The sequence below is a fragment of the Ranitomeya variabilis genome, chromosome 5 (genome assembly GCF_051348905.1).
Source record: "Ranitomeya variabilis isolate aRanVar5 chromosome 5, aRanVar5.hap1, whole genome shotgun sequence".
Classification (NCBI taxonomy): Eukaryota; Metazoa; Chordata; class Amphibia; order Anura; family Dendrobatidae; genus Ranitomeya; species Ranitomeya variabilis.
Genome location: NC_135236.1, coordinates 108,828,409 through 108,851,104, shown reverse-complemented (window position 1 = coordinate 108,851,104; position 22,696 = coordinate 108,828,409). Strand labels below are relative to the sequence as shown.

The window sequence follows — 22,696 nt, the reverse complement described above, 5'->3', positions numbered from 1 at the left end:
TGGAAGCCGCCGAATTGCTAGATGGAGTGGTTTGTGACCGCTCTGTGCCAACAGAGATTGACACTAGGCATAAAAGGCAGGTAGGGAATAGGGATAGGTAATAACCGGCCTGCTTGGAGTAGAGATTGAGCAAGCAAATCACCATTCTACTCATTCTTGTTGAACTGCTGAGGGTAGCTGACAGCCGCCATAAGGGACTTGGCACAATCCTTTTAAAAGATGTATTCGGTGTCGGACAATCTTTGAAAGATGGAGCTGCATTTTACATTCGTTTACCACTCTTGTTGCTAAAGACACAAATGAGACTGGACTCCAATGGAGTCACCACTTTTGAGTTTATACTAAACCCTTAGATCTCATGCGCAAACCTAAGATGTGTGTCTACAGCATATGGAGTTCTGTATCATGAACTGGTAGAGACTACATGAGGATTTGATTTTCCCCATTGTATCCAGCGTAACATCAACTCTGCGCTACGGTATGGGTGTGTATCATTCTACTAGTGCTGTATTTATTACAGAAAAGCTACTTTTCTCCACCAATGTCACCAGATGCATTGCAGTGGATCTGTCCAACCAGAGATATAGACTCCTCAGACTTGAACCAACCAGTGGAAGTGCTCCAGTAGTCGACCTCCTTGTTTCCGTTCATTTTGTATCACCTTTGAATTTGAGACGTCGAGATGTACGATGTGATCTAATGGTTACCACACGTGACATCCTGCAAGAAAATGAATTTCTTCCATTCTAAGCAACTTTCTACTTTCAGTCTGAGACGAAGCGAGAAGATACTTTTATTTTCGGCACTGGTCTATGTATATGCCAGTTAGAGATTTTTCCAATTCATCGCTACCTTGTTAGTTCGCTTTAAACTTGCAGATAATTAAAGGGTGCAAGTCCTAGAGAAGAAGGGTTAATAATTGACTAGTCTTGTATTACCCTCTAAAGGTTCCTGTAGGGAAGTTGTGACTGAATAAACTTTGGAAGTTACTCTTTTACCCTTGGAATGCCAAGGCTGTTAAACTATAACCCATAAAATCAGAATCTGGACTATAAAGGATGATTGAAATTAGAACTGAATTTTTTTTCTTCGAAATCTTGGTTTTTGTGAGCGGCAAATCAGTCTGTAAATGAAGCGATTCCAAGAATTACTATCATCCAAAACACGTACTTGTGCCTGCTGGAGCTCCAGGACTAAATCTACTGAACTCCTCCTTTGTTTGCTTCATTTTTTTTCTCCTCCTCCATTTTTCCATTCTCCAGTGTCAGATCTATGTGCTGTAGTTGAATCTGGTACTCGTCCTTTTTCTCCTGGGTTGATGAATTCTGGCCATGTGTGATGCAGGAGCACGTGCAGTTGTATGACAACACGTTGGTCCCCGCCCTCATTGGAGCTTCTCATGGATCCGAAGCGCGTAAGCCTAATAGCGCTACCGGCAGCGAATAGATGACTTCCAGCATGTGCGGTGTGAGTCCTCTGATCTAGAATCAGAACGAAATATACACCCAAAATCCTCTTGTGGACTGTTTACTCTTTTTCGACTTGACCTTTACATATTCTTTTTCTCCGTGATGTGGGCGATTTATATTAATCGCATAGACCAGAAATGGGAGAAGATCGTATTTTACTGTTTGGTATAGTTACAATATGTTACCCAATTTAATGGATTACATGCTGGTGTCATCACTCGAGGGTTAGATACTGTATTTCCAGTGGGACACAACAAATCCCCACCGACACGATACTGCTGTAGAAGTAACGTTACGTTATGAATTCTAAATTGTGGTCATAAAGTGGATCTAAAATCCGAGAATTAAATAGGCTACACAGTGACGGGGGACGGTGTATATGCTCAGGAGGTTTTCGGTTTGATGCTATGGAAAACTGGAATGTCACATTTCAAGAACATGTTGACCTTATACAGAGCTGTCCTGCGAAAAACAGGAAAAACTCGTCCAGTCAATCTTCCATTTAAAGAAACAGTGATATATGAGAATAATTTGAATAGTGAAGTAATTTTTTTTTTTAAATTCTTATTTAGTGAGGTTTTTGTATATTTCTTTAAACAGGTTTTAGATTTTAAAAGTTTAAAAGATAATCACTGGAGGAACCTCACCTTATTGATAAAGACCACCCTTTATCTCATTCCTCATCTCATCTGTCTATTACCTTACCAGTACCCTCCGTTCCGCTAATGACCTAAGATAACATCCTCAATAATCTCCCACTCCCGTCTCCAACACTTCTCACAAGCTGCGCCAGTTCTCTGGAATGCACTACCCAGGACAATTCAATTCCCAATTCATACAGTTTTATGCGTGCCCTAAAAAAGCACTTCTTTAGACTGGCCTACAGCTTCTTCTTCGTAACATATTTTGAGCATAGACTTCATAACCAGTCAGCATCACCATGGTCATTTGTAATTTGCCGGGAAGAAGACGACCAAGGTGTGTGTGTTTTTTTGTTTTTTTTTAAAGTCTTAAGTTTCCATTCGTAACAGAATGGAGTGTGATTTTTATGGTTTAATTGCAAGCTATGGTTTGTTTAGCACTTTCCTATACATTTCTTGGATTTGCAGAATATGACATATACTACCCTTTGTACACACAAACCATTTCTGCGCCATAAACTAAGGTTGGATAAGGTTTCATTGCTTCCTAACCATTGCCAACAACAATTGGCACCATACTTTGGCCTGGGTTGTGTTTTCTTTTAGTGGATAAAGAATTCCCACTTAAAGGGAACATGGTTGAAAATGGCATCAGATCTGCAGGCAGAATGTTATAGGAGCTGATCACATTGATAAACATTTTTGTGGGAAACATTTTAGTATTGGTTGTATTTTATTCATAGCAATCACAGTTTGTATGCATGAGTCCAGTGGGCGGTCCTTATTATTGAGTCTTCCTTGTATGACTGACTAACTGCTCTCTGCACGCACAATCACTAGTAGGGCCGCCCACCGGACTCGCATGCATACAAAAGTGACAGATTTCATTGAATAAATACCAATTATACTGAATCTTTTCGAACAAACCTATATATCATTCTGCTCAGCTTTTCCTTCTCTATACCATGTTGTCCATGGATCTGTCTACATACACAACATGACAAGTTCCCTTTAAAAAAAACAAGGGCCGGCACACTTTTTTATTCTATGAATGTGTAGGTGCACAAATATTCTGTTGCAAATATACAGATATGTATACATACATTTTGGTGTCAGTACACACCAATGAATAAATACATGAATTCCATTATTGCTATACACCTAAATACGTGAACTATTTGATCAAAAAATGTTTAATCACAAAGCGTAAAAGCCATCCAAAGGTCCCCATTCAGGTGCTCGGTACAATTCCGCTAGTAAATTTGTGTTATCGATTGGATAAAGGTTGAAGATGTCTCTACAAGATTGATCGATGGATAAAGAATGGTGTGTACAAGGTATGCCGCAGATTTAACACGTTGGCGGTGCCCTTTCGACTAGTTTACTTTCAGCTCGGTGGATGTTATTTTTTTTTTTTTTACCGGTCATAGAGTGATTAACTCCCCATTCTGCAGGCTGGGTGTACTTACCTCTTCGTATTCAGTGTTTTTCTTTTTTTATTTTAAGTACGCTGTCCTTTTGAGAAGAGCGTGGCATAAGAATCCACAATTCCACGGCTGGGCAGAAGCCGTAATTGTGGCAGCATCCTCGTAGAAAGTATGGCTTTGCGCTACGTAAGCGATGCCCAGCCTCTGATTGGCGGACAGTCTTACGCAGCCGTGGAAGGGTGGACTCCGCTTTATCTGTCGCTGCTCTCCAGATTACATCATGCGGGGAGATTGGGACTAAGAGCAGGAAAAGAATGGGAGCTCTCACTGCCTTTCCGTGTGCCCTATGCCAAGGAGAAGTGAAACGAAATACTAAAAGCCAACCGTTTCGGAAGATCGGAGAAAAACTGCTATTCTTTTCCCGCTAGCAAGCGTACTCGGAGAAAAAAAAAAGCTAGAGAGATAAAATATTTGTGGCCTTACTCTGTTTCTATAAATGAGCGGAGTCAACCGACAAGGCCACCGGGGCGACACAGAATGCGGCATTTGACTCTGTTGCCATATAGCGCTTGTCCATGGAGAGAAGAAGCGCCTGTGTGTTTTTCCGCCACCATTCTCTGGGTAGTTTTCTGCAGAGCGAGTCTCTGTGCTGTATGCAGAATGTACGTGTGCTGTTTGACAGGGCTAATGGCCCCTACAGCTGTTAGGAGGGGGGAGGGTGAGGTGTGTGTAGGCTGAATCGCTAAGCCGCTTCCTGCTCACCACTTCTACTCTCACGTCCTTTAAAGCCCCAGGACTTCTCTTCTTTCTTGTGCTTCCTCATTTTTACGGTTACAGTTTTTTCTTCGTTCGTTTTTATTTTTTTCCCCTTACCGGATCCTTCCAATGTAAGTGTGTCCTATTATTTCTCTTCTGCTTACTCGATTTCTAGGAACTGGGCTTGATCAATTTGATTACATAGTGTATTCTCAAGTTTAGCAAATTACGGGTATTCTGTGAAAGGGTTAAAGGAAGGGGTTGATGACGCCGATGATCATGCGCTTTGAATATGTGATTATTGATATGTTTAATTGCAAATGGATCCTTAGGGTTTCACCGGCTCTTTGTTCGTTAAGGTTTTAATTGGCATCAGCTTCTGCTGTAGATATTGTGTCGTAAATTGGGGTCTCGAAATCTCAAATGTGATGGAAAATGTCATCTGCATGTTCCCAGGGGTTACAGCTCGGTGCTCATGGTGCTAAAATGAGATTGCATTTGATTTTCGCTATTATCCCCCCCACCTCCCTCCCTTTGCATCGGAGGTTTTAGTAGGTCTGTATTTATTGTCTACAATTTTTTACCTAAATTTTACATTCCGAGTATTAGCATGCAATGCTCTCTGGGGGATTATATTGATGTATAAGATGTTTTAAAAAAAGGATATATTGTATGCAAGTCCCATTATGATGAGCGGCGTTATGTACAGTGCATAGTCTCCTTCCAGAGGACTTAATTCCTGGGACACAATGCAGGACTGTTTTGTGTGTGTGCTCCTAGAGAAGAAGGTTGCTTAGAGGAGGTTTTGGGGAGATTTGAGGCATTGGTACGAGCCTGGATTTCATTGTGTTCCTCTGCAGCAGACAAAGAGGCAGCAAATGATGGAGTGTGATGGCTGGTGTGGGATTTTATTGGCTCACAAAGCCGGGCTGTGTAGCGGGAGAAAGACGTCCTACTTAACCCTGTGCAGGTTCAGAAATGGGCAACCCGTTGTTTCTGCAGCCATATGTACTAAGATCCCAGTAATCTTTTCAATAGTGTTTTTTTTTTATTCTTTCACAGGGAAGGTCATGTAGTATAATATTAATATGATGAGTATTATCCAATATCAAAATGGATTTTCAAAAATTCTTTTCTCTAATTGTAATTTTGCCGTTGGCTCCATTTTAGACTGATCATCTCCATAATTGGCTAATGGATAATATATTATGTACCGTCAATGGAAACCACATCTGATGGGCATGTTTAAGGTGACCATCCACAAGGTCACTACGTTCATTTTATAACCTTATGCTCACGATAAGTATTAGGCCCTGATTTTGGCCCAACAGATAAGGCATATGTTGCATCCACTAGTTGGACAGACCTTTAACTTCTTGGCTTTGTGAACCATGTGTGGAGGTCTTTGGTACAATTTTGGATTGTGAAATGTTGTGTATATGCATAATGTATGAATATATCAGAGAGAAAATGTTTCCTTAGAGATAAACTTGTGTTCACACCATGTTTAGGCTTTACATTTTGTGTATATGCTACCTACATATGTTTAAGGTGTACATAGGTGTCATTTTGGCAAACAGCAGATAGACCTCAGTAAACCTTTGCCCCAACTGTTGTACACTTGCAACTGTATTAAAGAAAAATAAAGTATATCATATAAAAAAATGAAAGGCTTTGTCTAGCTATAGAAAAAGTTCCTGTAATGTGTTAAAAGTGAAAATCGACAAAATCCGCGAATACATTTTGTTGATACCACCTGAACTTTCTCTTAGATATATCACTTCTGACTTTGTTTCAAAACAAGAGAGCATTTCCACCCACTTCATGAGTAGGTAATACGCTTCAATGAGACTGGCTGACTTGTGCATTTCAATAGCTAGGCCAGCCCCCTTCTGGTTCTGGATCAGCCAGTAAAGAAGGTTGATGGTTTAGCTGTTGAGATGAATCCATCAGCTAGCACCTTACTGACTCAGGAAGGGAATGAAGTTCTTCCCTGTATCAAAATGAGGTAGAAGTGGACTTTCTGAGATCCAGGATTAGGAAAGAACAGCAGCGCTTGCAAGCTCTTTGCTATAGAGCTTAAAACGACTGCTCTGAAGTTGGCCGAATCCCTGAACAGAGCCCCTGTGCAAAGCTGCCTATGCTTGCAGTACCTGAAAGTGCTCATTTCAGGGCAGCGGCTCAACTATACCCCTCGTCCGAACTACCAAACTGGAAAAGATTAGAAATGCGGTACCCTTTAATTGTGGTACGTTTAGTATTTTTAATCGCTTTTTAGTGTAAACCACAGAAACCAACTTTTCTTTTTTTTATATTTATAGATGGACAACCCTTTTAAATAGGAGGTGATAGTGTGCTATAGGTGTACAGTTGAATACATTAGGGGCGGACTCTGGCGGGCTGTATGTAACGGGCCCGCTGAATGTAATGCCTGATCTTAGTGCAAAGAACCTACAATGATGTTGGTCTCCACCAGAGGTTTTTAAAGTAAGATTACAGCTGTCATGTTCAGTCAGTGTTTTGCTTATAACGAACACAATGGATTGATACGGATATCCTATAGCCATAAAGGCGCTATATACTGTGTACTTGAAATCCCATAGAGGTTTGGCCATAAGTTGAGATGATGCAAAATGTCTCTACACTTACTGTAATTCACGTTAAATATATTAAGAGTGGCCTACAAAATCGTAGTTCAGCATCTGGTGGGTCTTCTGTTTTAAGAGGGTCTCTTGAATTGCACAGAAATTCTGAACTTGCCCACTACCTCATTTTGGGGAAGGCCGTAGGTAAATCCGTTATCAGTGGAAAGTCTGTTGTTTTTTGACCAGCCATATCTGTATTTATGGTAGGGTAAAGGCTCATGGTGGTACATATAGGCCAGTTTGGAGCTGCACAGCCTTCATATACTGCCGCAGAGGCTACACGGGGTGCTGACATTGTGCATTCAGGGATATTGTCCCCTGAAAGTACTGAGGTGAAGATGAAATAGTGACCTTATGCACTATACTAGGAGCTCTTTTATGGCTCCAAATAAAGCTGAGCATTAATACAGCGGAGTGCAGAAACCTCAAATGGACAGTTTACTGGACCATAGGGAATGATGAAGTTGTCTAAAAAGCAAGTTAATTGTTAAAGGGAATCTGTCATTAGGATCAACCCTCCTAAGATGTCTATATGGACATGTAGGACATGGGAAGCTAAACAAAATGAGCGATACCAGTGTGAGACATGTAATGACTGACAGTCTGCTCTCCTGATTTACATGTCTCACACTAGTAACTCTGAAGGCAGATTGTCAGCAAGATCTGGGTCCGGTCCATAGATCTTAACAGCTCATTTACATATTAAGAAAAATGTGGATTTCGCTGGAATAAGACATCAGATCACAGAAATCAAGGCATAATTTTATTCAACTTTCTATGACCTACATGTCCATATAGACATAGAAATACATTTTCATATATCATGGTGTATGTCATATATTTAGGTAGGTATTCACATAGAAATCTGGTATACAGCACCAAATAAAAGGGAATGAATAACTACAAAGGGAAGATAAGTATATCATAAAAATATTATTTTATTAGTGCATAAAGATAAATAAAAAAAAACAAAAACAAATTGGGGGAGTAGTACATACAAGCATTGGAAAGTTCACAACAAACGTATGAAAAATGTGTGGGAGGGGTTTATCAAATAATAATGTTGTATTCTCAATAGAATTTTTCCATACAAATAGCGTAATATATACCAGACACGCATGAAATTGGTGAATAAGTTCGTAGAAGCAGGTCATGTAACTTATAAACAGATGAACTGCACATATCCATTTAAAAACATACCATAAAGCGGGAAGAACAACGTGTAAATCAAGGCCGCAGGACTTGATGTGCGTTTCGCCCTTGGCTTTCTCAAGGAGTGAATGGGGTAGTGATTAGCAGACATTATATGTATACTATCTCATCCAATCAAAATTCAGACATTAAATCCAGTAATGTCATGATCAGGGAATTGAACTCACCATCACCGTTGGACATGGCAATAAATTATTTTATGGCCTTTAGGCCACCCTTGTGTAGTGTAGATGTATAGAAGGACTCGATGTCACAGGTTACTAGTACCAGAACATCTTCCAGATGTAGCCCATCAACTTTAAGTAAGACATCATTGCTATGTTTAAAATAGGAAGGAGGAGTTTCTACTATGGGAAGAATGATGTGGTCGATTAATTTACAAATCGGTTCACAGATGTTGTTACCTGAGATGATCGGATGACTGGGAGGATGTAAGGCATTGTTGTGTATTTTGGGCAAGATATAAAATGTAGCCACTGTGGGGTATTAGACGATGAGATACTCCATCTGTTTTTTAGTCTTCAGCCTTCCCCAGAAAAGTTCTCAAATATAGACAATAGGAAGACAGTGGATTAAAAGTAAGTCTGCGATAGCAATTGGTGTCCTGTAGTTGTAAATGTTTGTCGTTTGCAGTCGATGACTATCTTAATTTTCATTTCGGTGTGCGTTCCACGCTGGAACGCATCACCGGTTGTATTTTTTTTAAGCAACTTCTTGTGGTTTTTCCCTATGAAATTTTTTCTTTTTGTCACATGTTTATTTTTCAGCTTGGAATACATTCATTAATTCCTCTTTTCAGCCAAACATTAGTTTTGCGCTGACACACTTTGTTCTCTATTTATTGTCTGAATTTTGATTGGTTGAGATAGTATACATAATGTCTGCTAATAGCTCCCCCATTCACTCCTTGAGAAAGCCAAGGGCGAAACGTGTGTCGGAGTCCTGGGTCTTAATTTACACATTACTCTTTTCTTTCTTTTATGCTACTTTTTTAATTGATATGTGCAGTTCATCTGTTTATAATTATATTTCTTGCCGCTATGAATTTATTCACTGATTTGATATGTCTGCTATATCTTATTCAATTCTTCTTCCACAATTTTAATATATTTTTTATCTTTTTATGTACAACTAATAAACTTTATTTTTATGATCTATTTTCCATATAGACAGCTTTATAGAGTTAATCCTACTGACGGATTTTCTTTAACTAGGCTAAATTCAGTCCCCAAACTGAATCGAAATGTCTTCATACATCCTTGGACGTATACAACGTGGGTTTAAGTATTGATGCTCTAATATATGAGTGACTTCATAAATATTAGTCACTGGCAACTTGTAAATTACATTTTGGAATAACCCACGAAATATAAGCCTCCGCTGTGTGTAGGTGAGAGACTCGCCCCAATTAGTAATCCCGGGCAGACGGCTCTATTGTGAATATTGGTTGTTGCCCCCGGAGCACGTCTTGACAAATACAGATTCTGTTCAATAACCCATCAGTAATACGTGTAAATTGTGTCTGTGCGTAGGGGGTTTGACTGTGAGAATACAAGAACTGAATGAATGGTAGCAGTAGTGGGAGGGCAACAAACTGAATAAGTGAAATGGTTTTTTTACGATCACATTTTCCGGTTAAGATCATGAAATCTATGACTGAGCAACTTCAGTCTTGTGACTAATAACCAAAGTGAATATTTGCATCACCCAACTATACCATATCAGCCTCTCCACTACTAAGGATACTTTGCTTATGTAGCTTTCATTGGCACATAGACCTATGAAATTTGGTTTTAAATCTGAATATAAAGCATATTGTTAAGTTTAAATACATCATACGCTATAAAGTTGCCTTGATGGTTTACTAATATTACATAAAGTGTTTAATTTTATTTTTTCAACTTTTTGTCTTTCTTTAGAACTGTTCAGAAAGTGTTTTGGTTGATGGACCCAAAACAGACCAAATGGAAACGGGGTCAATCAATCCTGTTGAAGAAGGAAGGGTGACACAGGCATGTGACCAAGTGCTACTGAATAAGGGATGTGAAGATTTGGGCAACCGGTTATTAATGGAAGCAAACCCATGGTTAGGCAATACTCCTACTCCGCAAGATCCTGGTGAAAAGATTAATTGGGAAAATGCTCACATCCATAATCACTCTGCTGCTAACAATTCCAATTTAGAAGATGCCAAAAACCTAGTAGCATTCTCTGCTGTAGCCGAGGCAATGTCCTATGGGTTACCAGCATCAGGGACTCCATCTATGGTTTCAAGGCAGCTGTATGAAAAGTTCAATTATGAGATGAATAGAGAAAGCTCCAGCCTTCCACAAAATAAACCTCCACCTTGTCCAGAAGATATAAATACTCTAAAAACTGCTCTGGAACTTGCAAAACATGGCATGAAACCCCCTAACTGTAACTGTGATGGCCCCGAATGTCCAGATTACTTGGAATGGCTTGAGAACAAAATAAAGTCTGCAGTTAATAACCATCAGGATGGCTCACACAACCCTATGGGTCACGTCAGCAGAGAGTTGGTAGAAAAGAACTATTCTAAAGAACGGGTGCTTGCATTAGAAAACAAAATTACGAAATGCCCTTCTGGGTCCCTTCCCTTTTCTCAGAATGCATGGAGCATTGCAAAAGAGAAAAATATAAGTTTGCAAACTGCAATTGCCATTGAGGCGCTTACACAATTATCTTCTGCACTTCCACAAACAAACAAGGATTGCCCTAATGGCTCTTCGCAAACACCTTTACCTTCCCATGAACGCCTAACGCATTATCCACCTGCAACGGGCGACCAAGGGCAGTTATTACCCATGTCCTGCAATGATTTTTTCCAGAATCCGCAATCCCAAATGTACACTGGTAATAATGCACTTCCTATATCTCAACCCACCAGACAAACTACTTGGGATCAAAATAAAACACCTGGTTATCAAGAAGGACAATACATTCCAGAAAAACTGTCTCATGGCACTCCTATGCTGCAAAACGAGGCATCCACTCCAAACAAATCAGAATTTATGCAGCAATGGGTTCAAGGTCCAGAGCAACGTAAAACCCCTTCAGATCCCATGAGTGGGTTGAAGCAGTTGCTTGGGAATGCAGATGATTATATTAAGTCTGTTTTTAAGGGACCTGAATCCATAACCCCCAAAGTAAAAAAGTCAAAACAAAGCTCTGTTAAGAAAGAAACCCCAACATCTACTCCTTACAAAATGTCACCAGATCAGCAGCTATTTCAGTCGTTGCAAGATTCAGATTTCCATAGGAGTACACAGGCTGCATTACAGCAACATCTTCACCATAAACGCAACCTCTTCATAGACTCGCACCCTGCACAGGAAGGATCACAAGAACAACAAAACTGGTGGGTGCCAAATGCACAAAAGGTCCCAAAGACCACAGAGAAGCCAGCAAAGGAAAGGAAAAAACGAGGGCAATCGCCATCTCAAAAACAAGCTGAGCCGAAAATAAAAGCCCCTCGTAAACAAATACAGATAAAAAAGCCCAGGCAAAAAGAGGGCCAAGCTCTCTTCTTACCACTCAGCCAAATTAAAATAGAGGAATTTCACCAACTTTTGCAAGAAGAGAGCCAACCAAATGAAAAAGTTGACCGATCTCTTCCCAATGACAAGTCAATGGTGCTTATATCACAGCCTGGCTTACAGGTTACTCTTGACAACAGATTTACATTAAACACTCAGGAAACGTGCGCTGTAAATCAATCTAATGATGGGCAGGGCAATGGCTTACCACACAGTTTTGGTCCAAAAAATATGAATACCACTTCTTCTATTGACGACACCGGCTCTAACTCTGGTCAAAGTGACTCTCAACAGGCCAACACGTGTCAAGCTTCTGTTCAAAATCTAATTGATGATAAATTTGAAGATCTGATTAGGCAGTTTGAAGCAGAGTTTGGTGATGACTTCCCACTCCCTGGTACCGAGGTGTCTTCTCAAAATGGTGCATGTCCTGCTAAACCAGCAAACTCTTTAGAGTCACAGGCAAAACTCTCCTACCCTCCCCAATCCCTGACAGGTCCAAATTCTACCATTCCCTTAGGGCAGGCAGTATCTCAGAATTTTGAAGGAGGGTTCTCCTCCAAATCTCCAAAACAGGTCAAAATTGAGTCTTCTGGTGCTATCACAGTGGTATCTACCACATGTTTCTACTCAGAGGAAAACCAACAACATGATGGAACGCCTACAAAAAGTGAACTGTCTTTTAATCCGTCTCTCGGAGGGTTTTTGGAATCTCCATTAAACTACTTAACTTCACCAACCAAGAGTTTATTGGACACTCCAGCTAAAAGGGCTCAATCTGAATTCCCAACATGCAACTGTGTGGGTAAGTACAAAAGTTTCTTGATATGTAAAGTTAAAAAATTATCCACTGTGCAAGATAACAAATACACATCAAAATCAATGCTTTATTATTGCTCCACAATATCCAAAAATTACACAAAAATGAGACCTTTGATAAGTGGGGCTTAGCAAAAATGGGCATTACTTGTAGTAAGGAATCGTTATAAACTGCAGATGTTGAAAAGTAAATCATTGGGTGATTATGTTGGACCTCTTGACATTGATGACTTGGACAGCAGCACCACGTGCATCGCTGCAAGATTTACCAGCAATTGCATCACCTTGTTGTTGTGGTGCTTTTCTGTCTGAAAGCCTCTCCAGAGCATCTTCTTGTCGTTTTTTTAATTTTTTTATTTGGATGAGCTACCAGTATAGGTACGGACGACCATCTTATGTGTTTAGGGTGTTCAAAACTGCCCCCAAAGGCAATGCAGGGATGCAGGATTGGGAATGAGGTGTTCCAACATGCACAGGAGACAAGTAACTCCCAGGGGTTTGTCATTGGCTTATTCCTCCTTTCCCTGTTGAGAACACATGCATGCTCAACTGAGCCAAGTGTTCATGTGTATAGGGGAGGTTGGGAATAGGGGGCCATAGACATAAAGCTGGCCATAGACATTTGGTGAAAATTGGGCAACAAGTGAACACTCTTTGTAAAATGGCCCCATACACACTTCAGATGACGTGAGCAATAGCATTGTTCTATTCCCACAGGTGCCCAATGATATTACAGAGCAACCAGCCAATATTTGGGTTGGTGGGAGATAGTGGCATGAGTAAAATTGCATCATTTTTTTCCCCCAATACTAGTTCTGTTCATAGGACAATCAATTGTTGGTTGCCCAAATTATACATATACAATCCACCTGTCCTGTTAATTGGGGAAAAAAAAATCAACATACCTGACTGGCTTTGAACGACTGCGAACATTTATTTGTTAAAATGAACAATGGATATTTAATCAGTCCAACTAATGATCCTTCATTATGGACCAAATTGGCTATTTCATCTAAAGGGCTTGTCTGGGCATGTTGATGACCTAGCCTTGGATAACTCCTAAATATCAGATCATGATGGTCTGTCGCACAAGACCCCCAATAGATCAGCTGTTATTTTATCCCCTAACTGCCAGATGTAAACACTTTAGACCTAGCTGCATTCTTGGTGTAGCGGCTGCTGCTGGGCACTACCGAGCGGCTACTATCAAAAGAATAGGAGCTGTTGTGCAGTATCCAGCAGCTGCCGCTACACATTAAATATGCTGCCCCATCCAAAGTGTTTACGTCCAGAAGCCACCGGAGCTGATCGGAGGACGTGCTAGTTGTCGGACCCCCACCTATCTGATGTTCGTTCTTGGACAAACCCCTTAACTTCAAAATAATGTATATGGGATTTTTAAGGTGTATGACCTCACTTAGGCTGTTAATGGAGACTTTTATAGCCAGCTTTCCAATTTTAACTATGGATCTGTCTGTCGTCCAGAATAATACTTAGTGTTGCATGCAATGCTGTACACTTCAGCTGTAATTTAGTATTAACATTGAAAAATTGCTAAAAAAGTTCAAAAGCAGCACAATGTCTTGTGCAGTCCTAGACTTGGGGAGTCATGTACACTGGACGAAAAGTGGGAGGACGAGTTTATAGGAACGCTTGTTTCCCAATGATCCACCTGTCTAAACATGCCACTAATCAGCTACGAAACGAACACAAACCACTTGTTTGTAGGATGAAATGATTTTTAAGCTTATAAGATCATCACTTTCGTCAGTACATCATCCTGAGCTGCCGAGAACGATGATACTCTATGTGCACAGGATGATCGTATTAAAGCTCGTTCTGTGCGCATGGAAGTGTGGTCAGTTTGTCTAAACAGGCTATTAAACAGCCGGCTTACGTGTAGCCGATCATCGATCCTCAGACGGCCTCTGTAACAGTAGACAGAGGATGTCTCGCTACTCCGACTCCATTCCGTTTTCACAATTGAGACATTTGGATCTCATAGAAGTTGGACCCCCTCAAATAACAAACAGAATGTAGTGATGCTTTGGGGGGCCCGGCCAATTCATATATCGCATGGTTGGCCTTTTATTTATAGCAGATGCTTAAGGGAAATGTGTATGTCCAAGGCTTCCTTGGTGATAATGACTGAACTCATGGGGTTAAAGATACTAGGCAGCTTTCTATTTTAAAAGTGGATTGTATAGAACATTGGTGGATATAATTTGTGAACTTGGATTGGAATTTGATAAACCCCAGTCATTTACTTATTTTATCAGAACTCCTGGGATTCTAAGCAAGAATATCCTAATAGGAATACAAAATGAGTAACATTGCTCCAGAATCCATAGACAAAGAACATGTACTGTACACGGACCATTCTCCTGGGCTATTTAAGGAACTCGTGGGATTCGGTAGCTCCTGATGTTATCTCTCTACTTATAATGTCTTGAAACAGAGGAAATCCCCACCCAGATTTTCTACACGATATTAAACAGTACCGCATTATATACATGGATATTGTGGAATGTCACAGTCCTAAGTGTAGGAGAGCGAAAACCTACAACTGGAGGGTCTTATTACTGTAACTTATCTGTTTTGTTGTGTGTTTTTTTTTTTTTTTTTTTTCAAGGATCAGTACGTAAAAGTTGATACTTATCAATTCTCTACGTCTTCCCTCTCTATGCTCCTGGAATAGCCCTTTGTGCCCTGTGTGTCGAGAGGGACCAGAGACCAGCAGGAATCTGGGAAGCATCAGAACAGGAGTGGTGGTGGTGAATCGGTTACGAATCACTACTTTTTCCTCTTTTTTTTTTAAATGCTTTTTTGGCCCTTTTTTAGCAGGACAATCTTTCAAGTGAATAAACTGGTAGAGCGAAAATTGATTTAGAAAACTGTTAGGTTATAGGTATAGGTTTTACAAAGGGTTAAAAGACCAAATTCTTGAATCACGAGATTACAATTTGTAGCTTCCCTGTGCATAACCGTAGCCAGAAAACCATCCAAGGGGTTAAAATTGTCCGCTAGCTCCTCTTACGTATCAGTACTGGCGTTCCAGGTTGCTTAGTAACGTCCGCCGCCTCTTTACCACATGTATTTGTCAGCCAACGGTCGGGCGGCGACTCCACACCACAAGTCGTTGTTTGTAATACTCAGGATATTTGCCCTACATATTTTAGTATTTTCATTATCAACCGTGTTCTGTCACTTCTGATCATCAGTAGCAATGAGGTTACTGAGGAATATTTAAAAAAAATTTCTGACCGTTTTTTCCGATCGCAGATAAACACATTCTTTATATTGTTTAGATTCTGTGTATTGCAATGTCTTTTTTTTTTTTTTATTTTTTTTTTTATATATCCGTGTATATGTAGAATACAGCCTTTCCTTTCAACCATGGGGTTTATCATAAGGATTAGGACCATGCGAATCATTCACTTTTTCTTGGATTTGTAATTGAATAGCCCTGTTGTTTTGCCCCGCTGGGGTCCTGGGTTCAAATCCCCCCAAGGACAACATCTGCAAGGAGTTTGTATGTTCTCCCCGTATTTCCGTGGGTTTCCTCCCACACTCAAGACATACTGATTTAGACATACAATTTAGATTGTGAGCCCCAATGGGGACAGCGGTGCTGATGTCTGTAAGGATGAAGTTGTGGCGCTCCTGTGAATAATATACCTGGCTGCTATCATGCAGAAAGGGGTCTGATTTCCTTCTGCTCGTGGTTTGGGCAGCATGAATCGACGTTCAGGACTGTTGGTGTGCACGGATAAAAAAAAACCAAAGGTATTGTTACTTTTCTTCTCCAAATACAGGAACAATAAAGTGGAAGATACTGAAGTGTGGCACCTCTATAGCAGCCCAATGTCAGGATACCAATCGTGAGCAATACGGAAGTTGTCCCTCCTGGAGGAGCTTAGGGTACCGTCACACATTGAAATTTTCATCGCTGCGACGGCACGATTCGTGACGTCGCAGCGTCGTATAATCATCGCTCCAGCGTCGTAGACTGCGGTCACACGTTGCAATCACGGCGCTGGAGCGATGCCGAAGTCCCCGGGTAACCAGGGTAAACATCGGGTAACTAAGCGCAGGGCCGCGCTTAGTAACCCGATGTTTACCCTGGTTACCAGCGTAAACGTAAAAAAACAAACAGTACATACTCACCCGTCGGTGTCCTTCAGGTCCCTTGCCGTCTGCTTCCTGCTCTGAGTGCAGCCGTACAGTGAGAGCAGAGCGCAGCACCGCTGTGATCTGCTCTCACTTTCCGGCCGGCACTCAGAGCAGGAAGCAGACGGCAAGGGACCTGAAGGACACCGACGGGTGAGTATGTACGGTTTGTTTTTTTACGTTTACGCTTGTAACCAGGGTAAACATCGGGTTACTAAGCGCGGCCCTGCGCTTAGTTACCCGATGTTTACCCTGGTTACAAGCGAAGACATCGCTGGATCGCTGTCACACACAACGATCCAGCGATGACAGCGGGTGATGAAGCGACGAAAGAAAGTTCCAAACGATCTGCTACGACGTACGATTCTCAGCAGGGTGTCTGATCGCAGTAGCGTGTCAGACACAGCGATATCGTAACGATATCGCTAGAACGTCACGAATCGTAACGTCGTAGCGATGGAAATTTCAATGTGTGACGGTACCCTTAGAGTTTTATTACCAGGCAAGGGCCACGCTATCAGTCAAAGGCTGATAAGGGATTGTCAGCAGGACTAAAGCGGGTTGAAGTCACCAATACACTATGGGTGGTGAGCAAGCCAAGGTCCAGCGGTTCAGGAGGGAGCCGTGTTCCTGCCAGCACTAATCTCACAATCCTGCCTTACAGAAGTCACGTTAGTTCAGTGGTCACCACATATCATTCTCACAACTACTATAGTAGCTAGCAAGTGTATGAGGCAGGACATTTATCATACACCTATGCCCGCACCACAGACATGTTGTGACGTTATGCCATGTGCACAGCGTACGTTTCCGTACTTTTGAATCACATTATCTGAGGTGTTCTTCTATACTCAATCATCTGGAAAATCTGCTGAAAGTAGACGTTCTCCTACAACTAAAATGTGTGATGGTGCGTCCTATGACTAGATACCGCTATATATAGTACATGACTGAGCAGAAGAAAATCGCCCTCGTGTAATGTCATTATATACCTTTTTACAGATTACATCTTTTTAATTATGACTTTGATTTAGACTGAATTGGACTGGAATTGACTGGAAGGTAACAGAATACCAAACCACTACAATGTTTCGGTTTCCTTTCTCTTTCACCCCCATACTACTTTCCTTCTTACAATCCCTCCACCTAGTAAGGAACTAGTCATTTCTTCCTCCATCCTCCCCAGCCATCTCACCTTCTCCTCAGAACTGTTCCTCCACGTACAATCCTTTTTCTCCAGACACACACGGCCGCATCATGTCCTATCCTGCACCCACCTTCTAACGCTCTGTCTGCTACTCCTCATTGCTAGTGATGTATCCCCAAATCCTGGCCCTCCTCAACACATCCCCGCACTCATTTCTAACCCCCTACCTCGATCCTCCGCACGTTTTCCCAACCATGACAACCTCATACCCATTCATCCAGCCCCCACTCCCCCGGTCCCCTTACCTGGAGCACTATGGAACGCACGCTCCGTCTGCAACAAACTGCCATTTATCCATGACCTCTTCATCACCAACAAACTCTCCTTCCTTGGCATCACGGAATCCTGGCTCACCCCTTCTGACTCGGCCTCTCCAGCTGCGCTTTCCTACGGCGGTCTCCACCTCTCGCTCCACCAACAAACGTGGTGGGGTTGGCTTGCTCCTGTCCGACAACTGCTCCTTCACTCCAATCCCGCTACCACCCTCCGCTACTCTTCCCTCATTTGAGGTGCACTCCATCCGCATCTATTCCCCCTCCAACCTCCAGCTGGCTGTCATCTACTTCCCTCTAGAACTAGCCATCTCCACCTTTCTTGACCACTTCACCACATGGCTACTTCATTTCCTCTCTGTTGACATCCCCACTATCATCATGGGTGATTTCAACATCCCCATTGACACTTCCACCTCAGCTGCCTCTAAATTTTATCACTGACTGCCTCCTTTGGCCTCACTCAATGGTCCTCTGAGGCCACTCACAAAGATGGCCACACGCTGGACCTCCTCTTCACCCGCCTCTGCTCCCTTACTAATCTCACTAATTCACCCCTCCCCCTGTCTGACCACAACCTACTGACAATCTCTTCCCTCTCCTCTCCTAGGGTGCAACCCCCACTCCACAAACTCCCTCGCAGAAATCTCAAACATCTCAACTTACAATCACTCTGAGTCCCTTATCCCTCTTACCGACATAGCCTCCCTTCATGACACAGATGCTGCTGCTGCTTTTTATAACACCACAATAACAGCAACACTCAATTCGGCCGCCCCGCTCATGCATAGCAAAACACGTACAATCAACAGGCAGCCTTGGCTGACCAGCCTGACCAAAGAATTGAGACGGGCTTCTAGGATCGCTGAGCGGAGATGGAAGCGATCCCGCTCTGCCGAGCACTTCACTGCATACAGGTAGTCCCTCGCCAGCTTCAAGTCCGCGCTCACTGCCGCAAAACAAACTTACTTCTCATCTCTCATATCCTCCCTGTCTCACAACCCTAAACAGCTTTTCAACACTTTCAATTCTCTACTCCGTCCCCCTGCATCCCCTCCCTCCCCTCTTATTTCTGTTGAAGACTTCGCCTCTTTCTTTAAACAGAAGATCAATACGATCAGAGAAAGCTTTGGCCCACAATGCCCACTGCCCCTCTTAGCTGCTCACCCCTGCTCCTCCAAAACCAGCTTCTCCACCATGACAGAAGATCAGTCTCCACCCTCCTGTCAAGATCACACCTCACCACATGCACGCTCGACCCGCTCCCGTCCCACCTCATCCCAATCCTTTCCACGGTCTTCATCCCAACCCTAACGCACCTCTTCAACCTCTCACTCACAACAGGTGTCTTCCCCTCATCCTTCAAACATGCCAAGATCACACCCATCCTCAAAAAGCCCTCCCTCGACCCATCCTCTGTGTCTAGCTATCGCCTGATAGCTCTTCTCCCTTATGCCTCCAAATTGCTGGAGCAACATGTCCATCTTGAACTGTCCTCCCACCTCTCCTCCTGCTCCATCTTTGATCAGTTACAATCTGGCTTCTGTTCCCATCACTCAACTGAAACTGCCCTAACTAAAGTCACCAATGACCTACTAACCGCCAAGAGCAAGCGACACTACTCTGTCCTCCTTCTCCTAGACCTGTCTTCTGCCTTTGACACTATGGACCACTCCCTTCTGCTACAAATCCTCTCATCTCTTGGCATCACAGACTTGGCCCTTTCCTGGATCTCGTCATATCTGGCAGACCGGACAGTCAGTGTCTCCCTCCCCCACACCACCTCCTCACCTCGCCCCTTGTCAGTCGGTGTTCCTCAAGGCTCTGTTCTAGGACCCCTACTCTTCTCCATCTACACCTTCGGTCTGGGACAGCTCATAGAGTCCCACAGTATGCAGTACCATCTCTATGCTGACGACACGCAGATCTACCTATCCGGACCTGACCTCACCTCCCCTCCTTACTCACCAAAATCCCACACTGTCTGTCTGCTATTTCAGCCTTCTTTTCTGCTCGCTTTCTACAACTGAACATGGACAAAACAGAATTAGTCATCTTTCTCCCATCTCACTCTACCCCTCCACCAGACCTATCCATCAATGTCAATGACTGCTCACTTTCCCCAGTCCCACACGCCCAGTGCCTCGGGGTGATCCTCGACTCTGCCCTCTCTTTCAAGCCACATATCCAAGCCCTTGCCTCCTCCTGCCGCCTCAAACTCAAAAACATTTCCCGGATCCGCGCATTCCTTGACCACGACACCGCAAAAACACTAGTGCATGCCCTTATCATCTCCCGCCTCGACTACTGCAACCTCCTACTCTCTAAACCCCCCCTCTAGCACTCTGGCACCACTCCAATCCATCCTACACTCTGCTGCCCGACTAATCTACCTGTCTCCCCGCTATTCCCCAGCCTCTCCCCTATGCCAAGCCCTTCACTGGCTTCCTATCGCCCAGAGACTCCAGTTCAAAACCCTCACAATGACCTACAAAGCCATCCACAACCTATCTCCTCCATACATCTGTGACATGATCTCCCGGTACCTACCAACACGCAACCTCCGATCCTCTCAAGACCTCCTTCTCTTCTTCCCACAACCGCATACAAGACTTCTGCCGTGCTTCCCCCATACTCTGGAACTCTCTACCCCAGCACATCAGACTCTCGCCTACCATAGAAACCTTCAAAAAGAACCTGAAGACTCACCTCTTCCGACAAGCCTACAGCCTGCAGTGATCCTGAACCTACTGAACCGCCGCACAACCAGCTCTACCCTCTCCTAGTGTATCATCACCCGTCCCCTGCAGATTGTGAGCCCTCGCGGGCAGGGTCCTCCCTCTTTATGTACCCGTATGCCTTGTTTTTTGCTTATGTTTAATTTATTTGTCTATATTTGCCCCGTATTTCACATGTAAAGCGCCGTGGAATAAATGGCGCTATAAAAATGTATAATAATAATAATATACCTTCACATTGCAAAGCAGAAACATTGTCGTCATCAGTCATGGAAACATTTTCTTTCACATCTTTTATGAAGACTTAAAGGGGTTGTCCACTTTTTAAAAAAAAACATTTTTTTTACTGACTCTAGGGTGCTTTAAAAATAACAATTGCCAGTATTGTCCTACCAGATCTACTCCTCAGTTCTGCTGCTGGCATTGCTCTCTGGGGTCCTGGCTTCCTCTTAAACAGGCAGTACCATGTTATCTGCAGCAAATCGGCAGCTCATGATTCTGTCCAAGTCGGAAGAAACACCGATCCTTTCACTCAAATGGAATGTTAAGGCTGGTTGCAGATATTACATGATGCCATCCGCCAGTATAGGAAACCGGGAGCACGGCGGGAATGCCTTCGGCGGGACAGAGCATGGCAGGAATGCCTTCAGCGGGACAAGGTACAGCGGGAATGCCTGAGGCGGGACAGGGCACAGTGTGAATGCCTGAGGCGGGACAGGGCACGGTGTGAATGCCTGAGGCGGGACAGGGCGCGGTGTGAATGCCTGAGGCGGGACAGGGCACGGTGTGAATGCCTGAGGCGGGACAGGGCACGGTGTGAATGCCTGCGGCGGGACAGGGCGCTGTGGGAATGCCTGCGGCGGGACAGGGCATGGCAGGAATGCCTCATTTGTAAAATGCCCTTCGTTCCCTGTTTCCCTTATGGGCTGCCGAACTGTATGGACCGAACATGTGGGCCCCATTACTCTATGTGGAGGACTGTGTGGGTCCCTTACACTGTATGGAGGATTGTGTGGGCCCCTTACACTATATATACTATACTAGCTGAAGAGCCCGGTATTGCCCGGATGTAGTAACTAACTGTGGTTAGTTATAACAAATTATAATGATTATATTGCACATAAAAAATTTCTCATCATATATTCAACACTACAGATTTTGCAACACAAATTAACTAAATGATTACCCAAATATTGATAGTGTTTTATTTTCAACTCATTCAAGAGCCTTTTGGTAAACAACATTTTTGTTTTTTCCTTCCGGTGCAAAGATGAACAGATTTCCCACATCATCCCATCAGCCAGAGCCACCGGACTACTACCCCTAATATCCCAATCATCCCATCAGCCAGAGCCACTGGACTACTACCCCTAATATCCAATCATCCCATCAGCCGGAGCCACCGGACTACTACCCCTAATATCCCAATCATCAAAACAGCCAGAGCCACCGGACTACTACCCCTAATATCCCACATCTTCCAGTCAGCCAGAGCCACCGGACTACTACCCCTAATATCCCACATCACCCAGTCAGCCAGAGACACCAGACTACTACCCCTAATATCCCACATCACCCAGTCAGCCAGAGACACCAGACTACTACCCCTAATATCCCACATCATCCCGTCAGTCAGAGCCACTGGACTACTACCACTAGTATCCCACATCATCCCGTCAGAGCCAACATTGACAGGTTGGCGCTGTTACACTGATTAAAATGATACCTGGGCTGGAGAAATCCGTCTTGTGTTTCTTTTTTTAATCTGTGTTTGAAGTTTGAA

General features: G+C 43.0%; 1 protein-coding gene across 6 annotated transcripts in view; it reads left to right on the top strand.

The window, feature by feature from the left end:
- TET3 (tet methylcytosine dioxygenase 3) overlaps positions 1 to 22,696 on the top strand; it is a 96,182-nt gene that overhangs the window by 34,277 nt on the left and 39,209 nt on the right. For 5 of the 6 annotated variants that reach the window (XM_077263114.1, XM_077263115.1, XM_077263116.1 and 2 more), the window contains one exon: positions 10,070 to 12,512. In XM_077263114.1, coding sequence (XP_077119229.1) covers positions 10,070 to 12,512 — 2,443 coding nt within the window. Of the gene's footprint in view, positions 1 to 3,814; positions 4,425 to 10,069; positions 12,513 to 22,696 lie in introns of those variants that run through there. The other variant, XM_077263119.1, reaches the window with a different exon arrangement.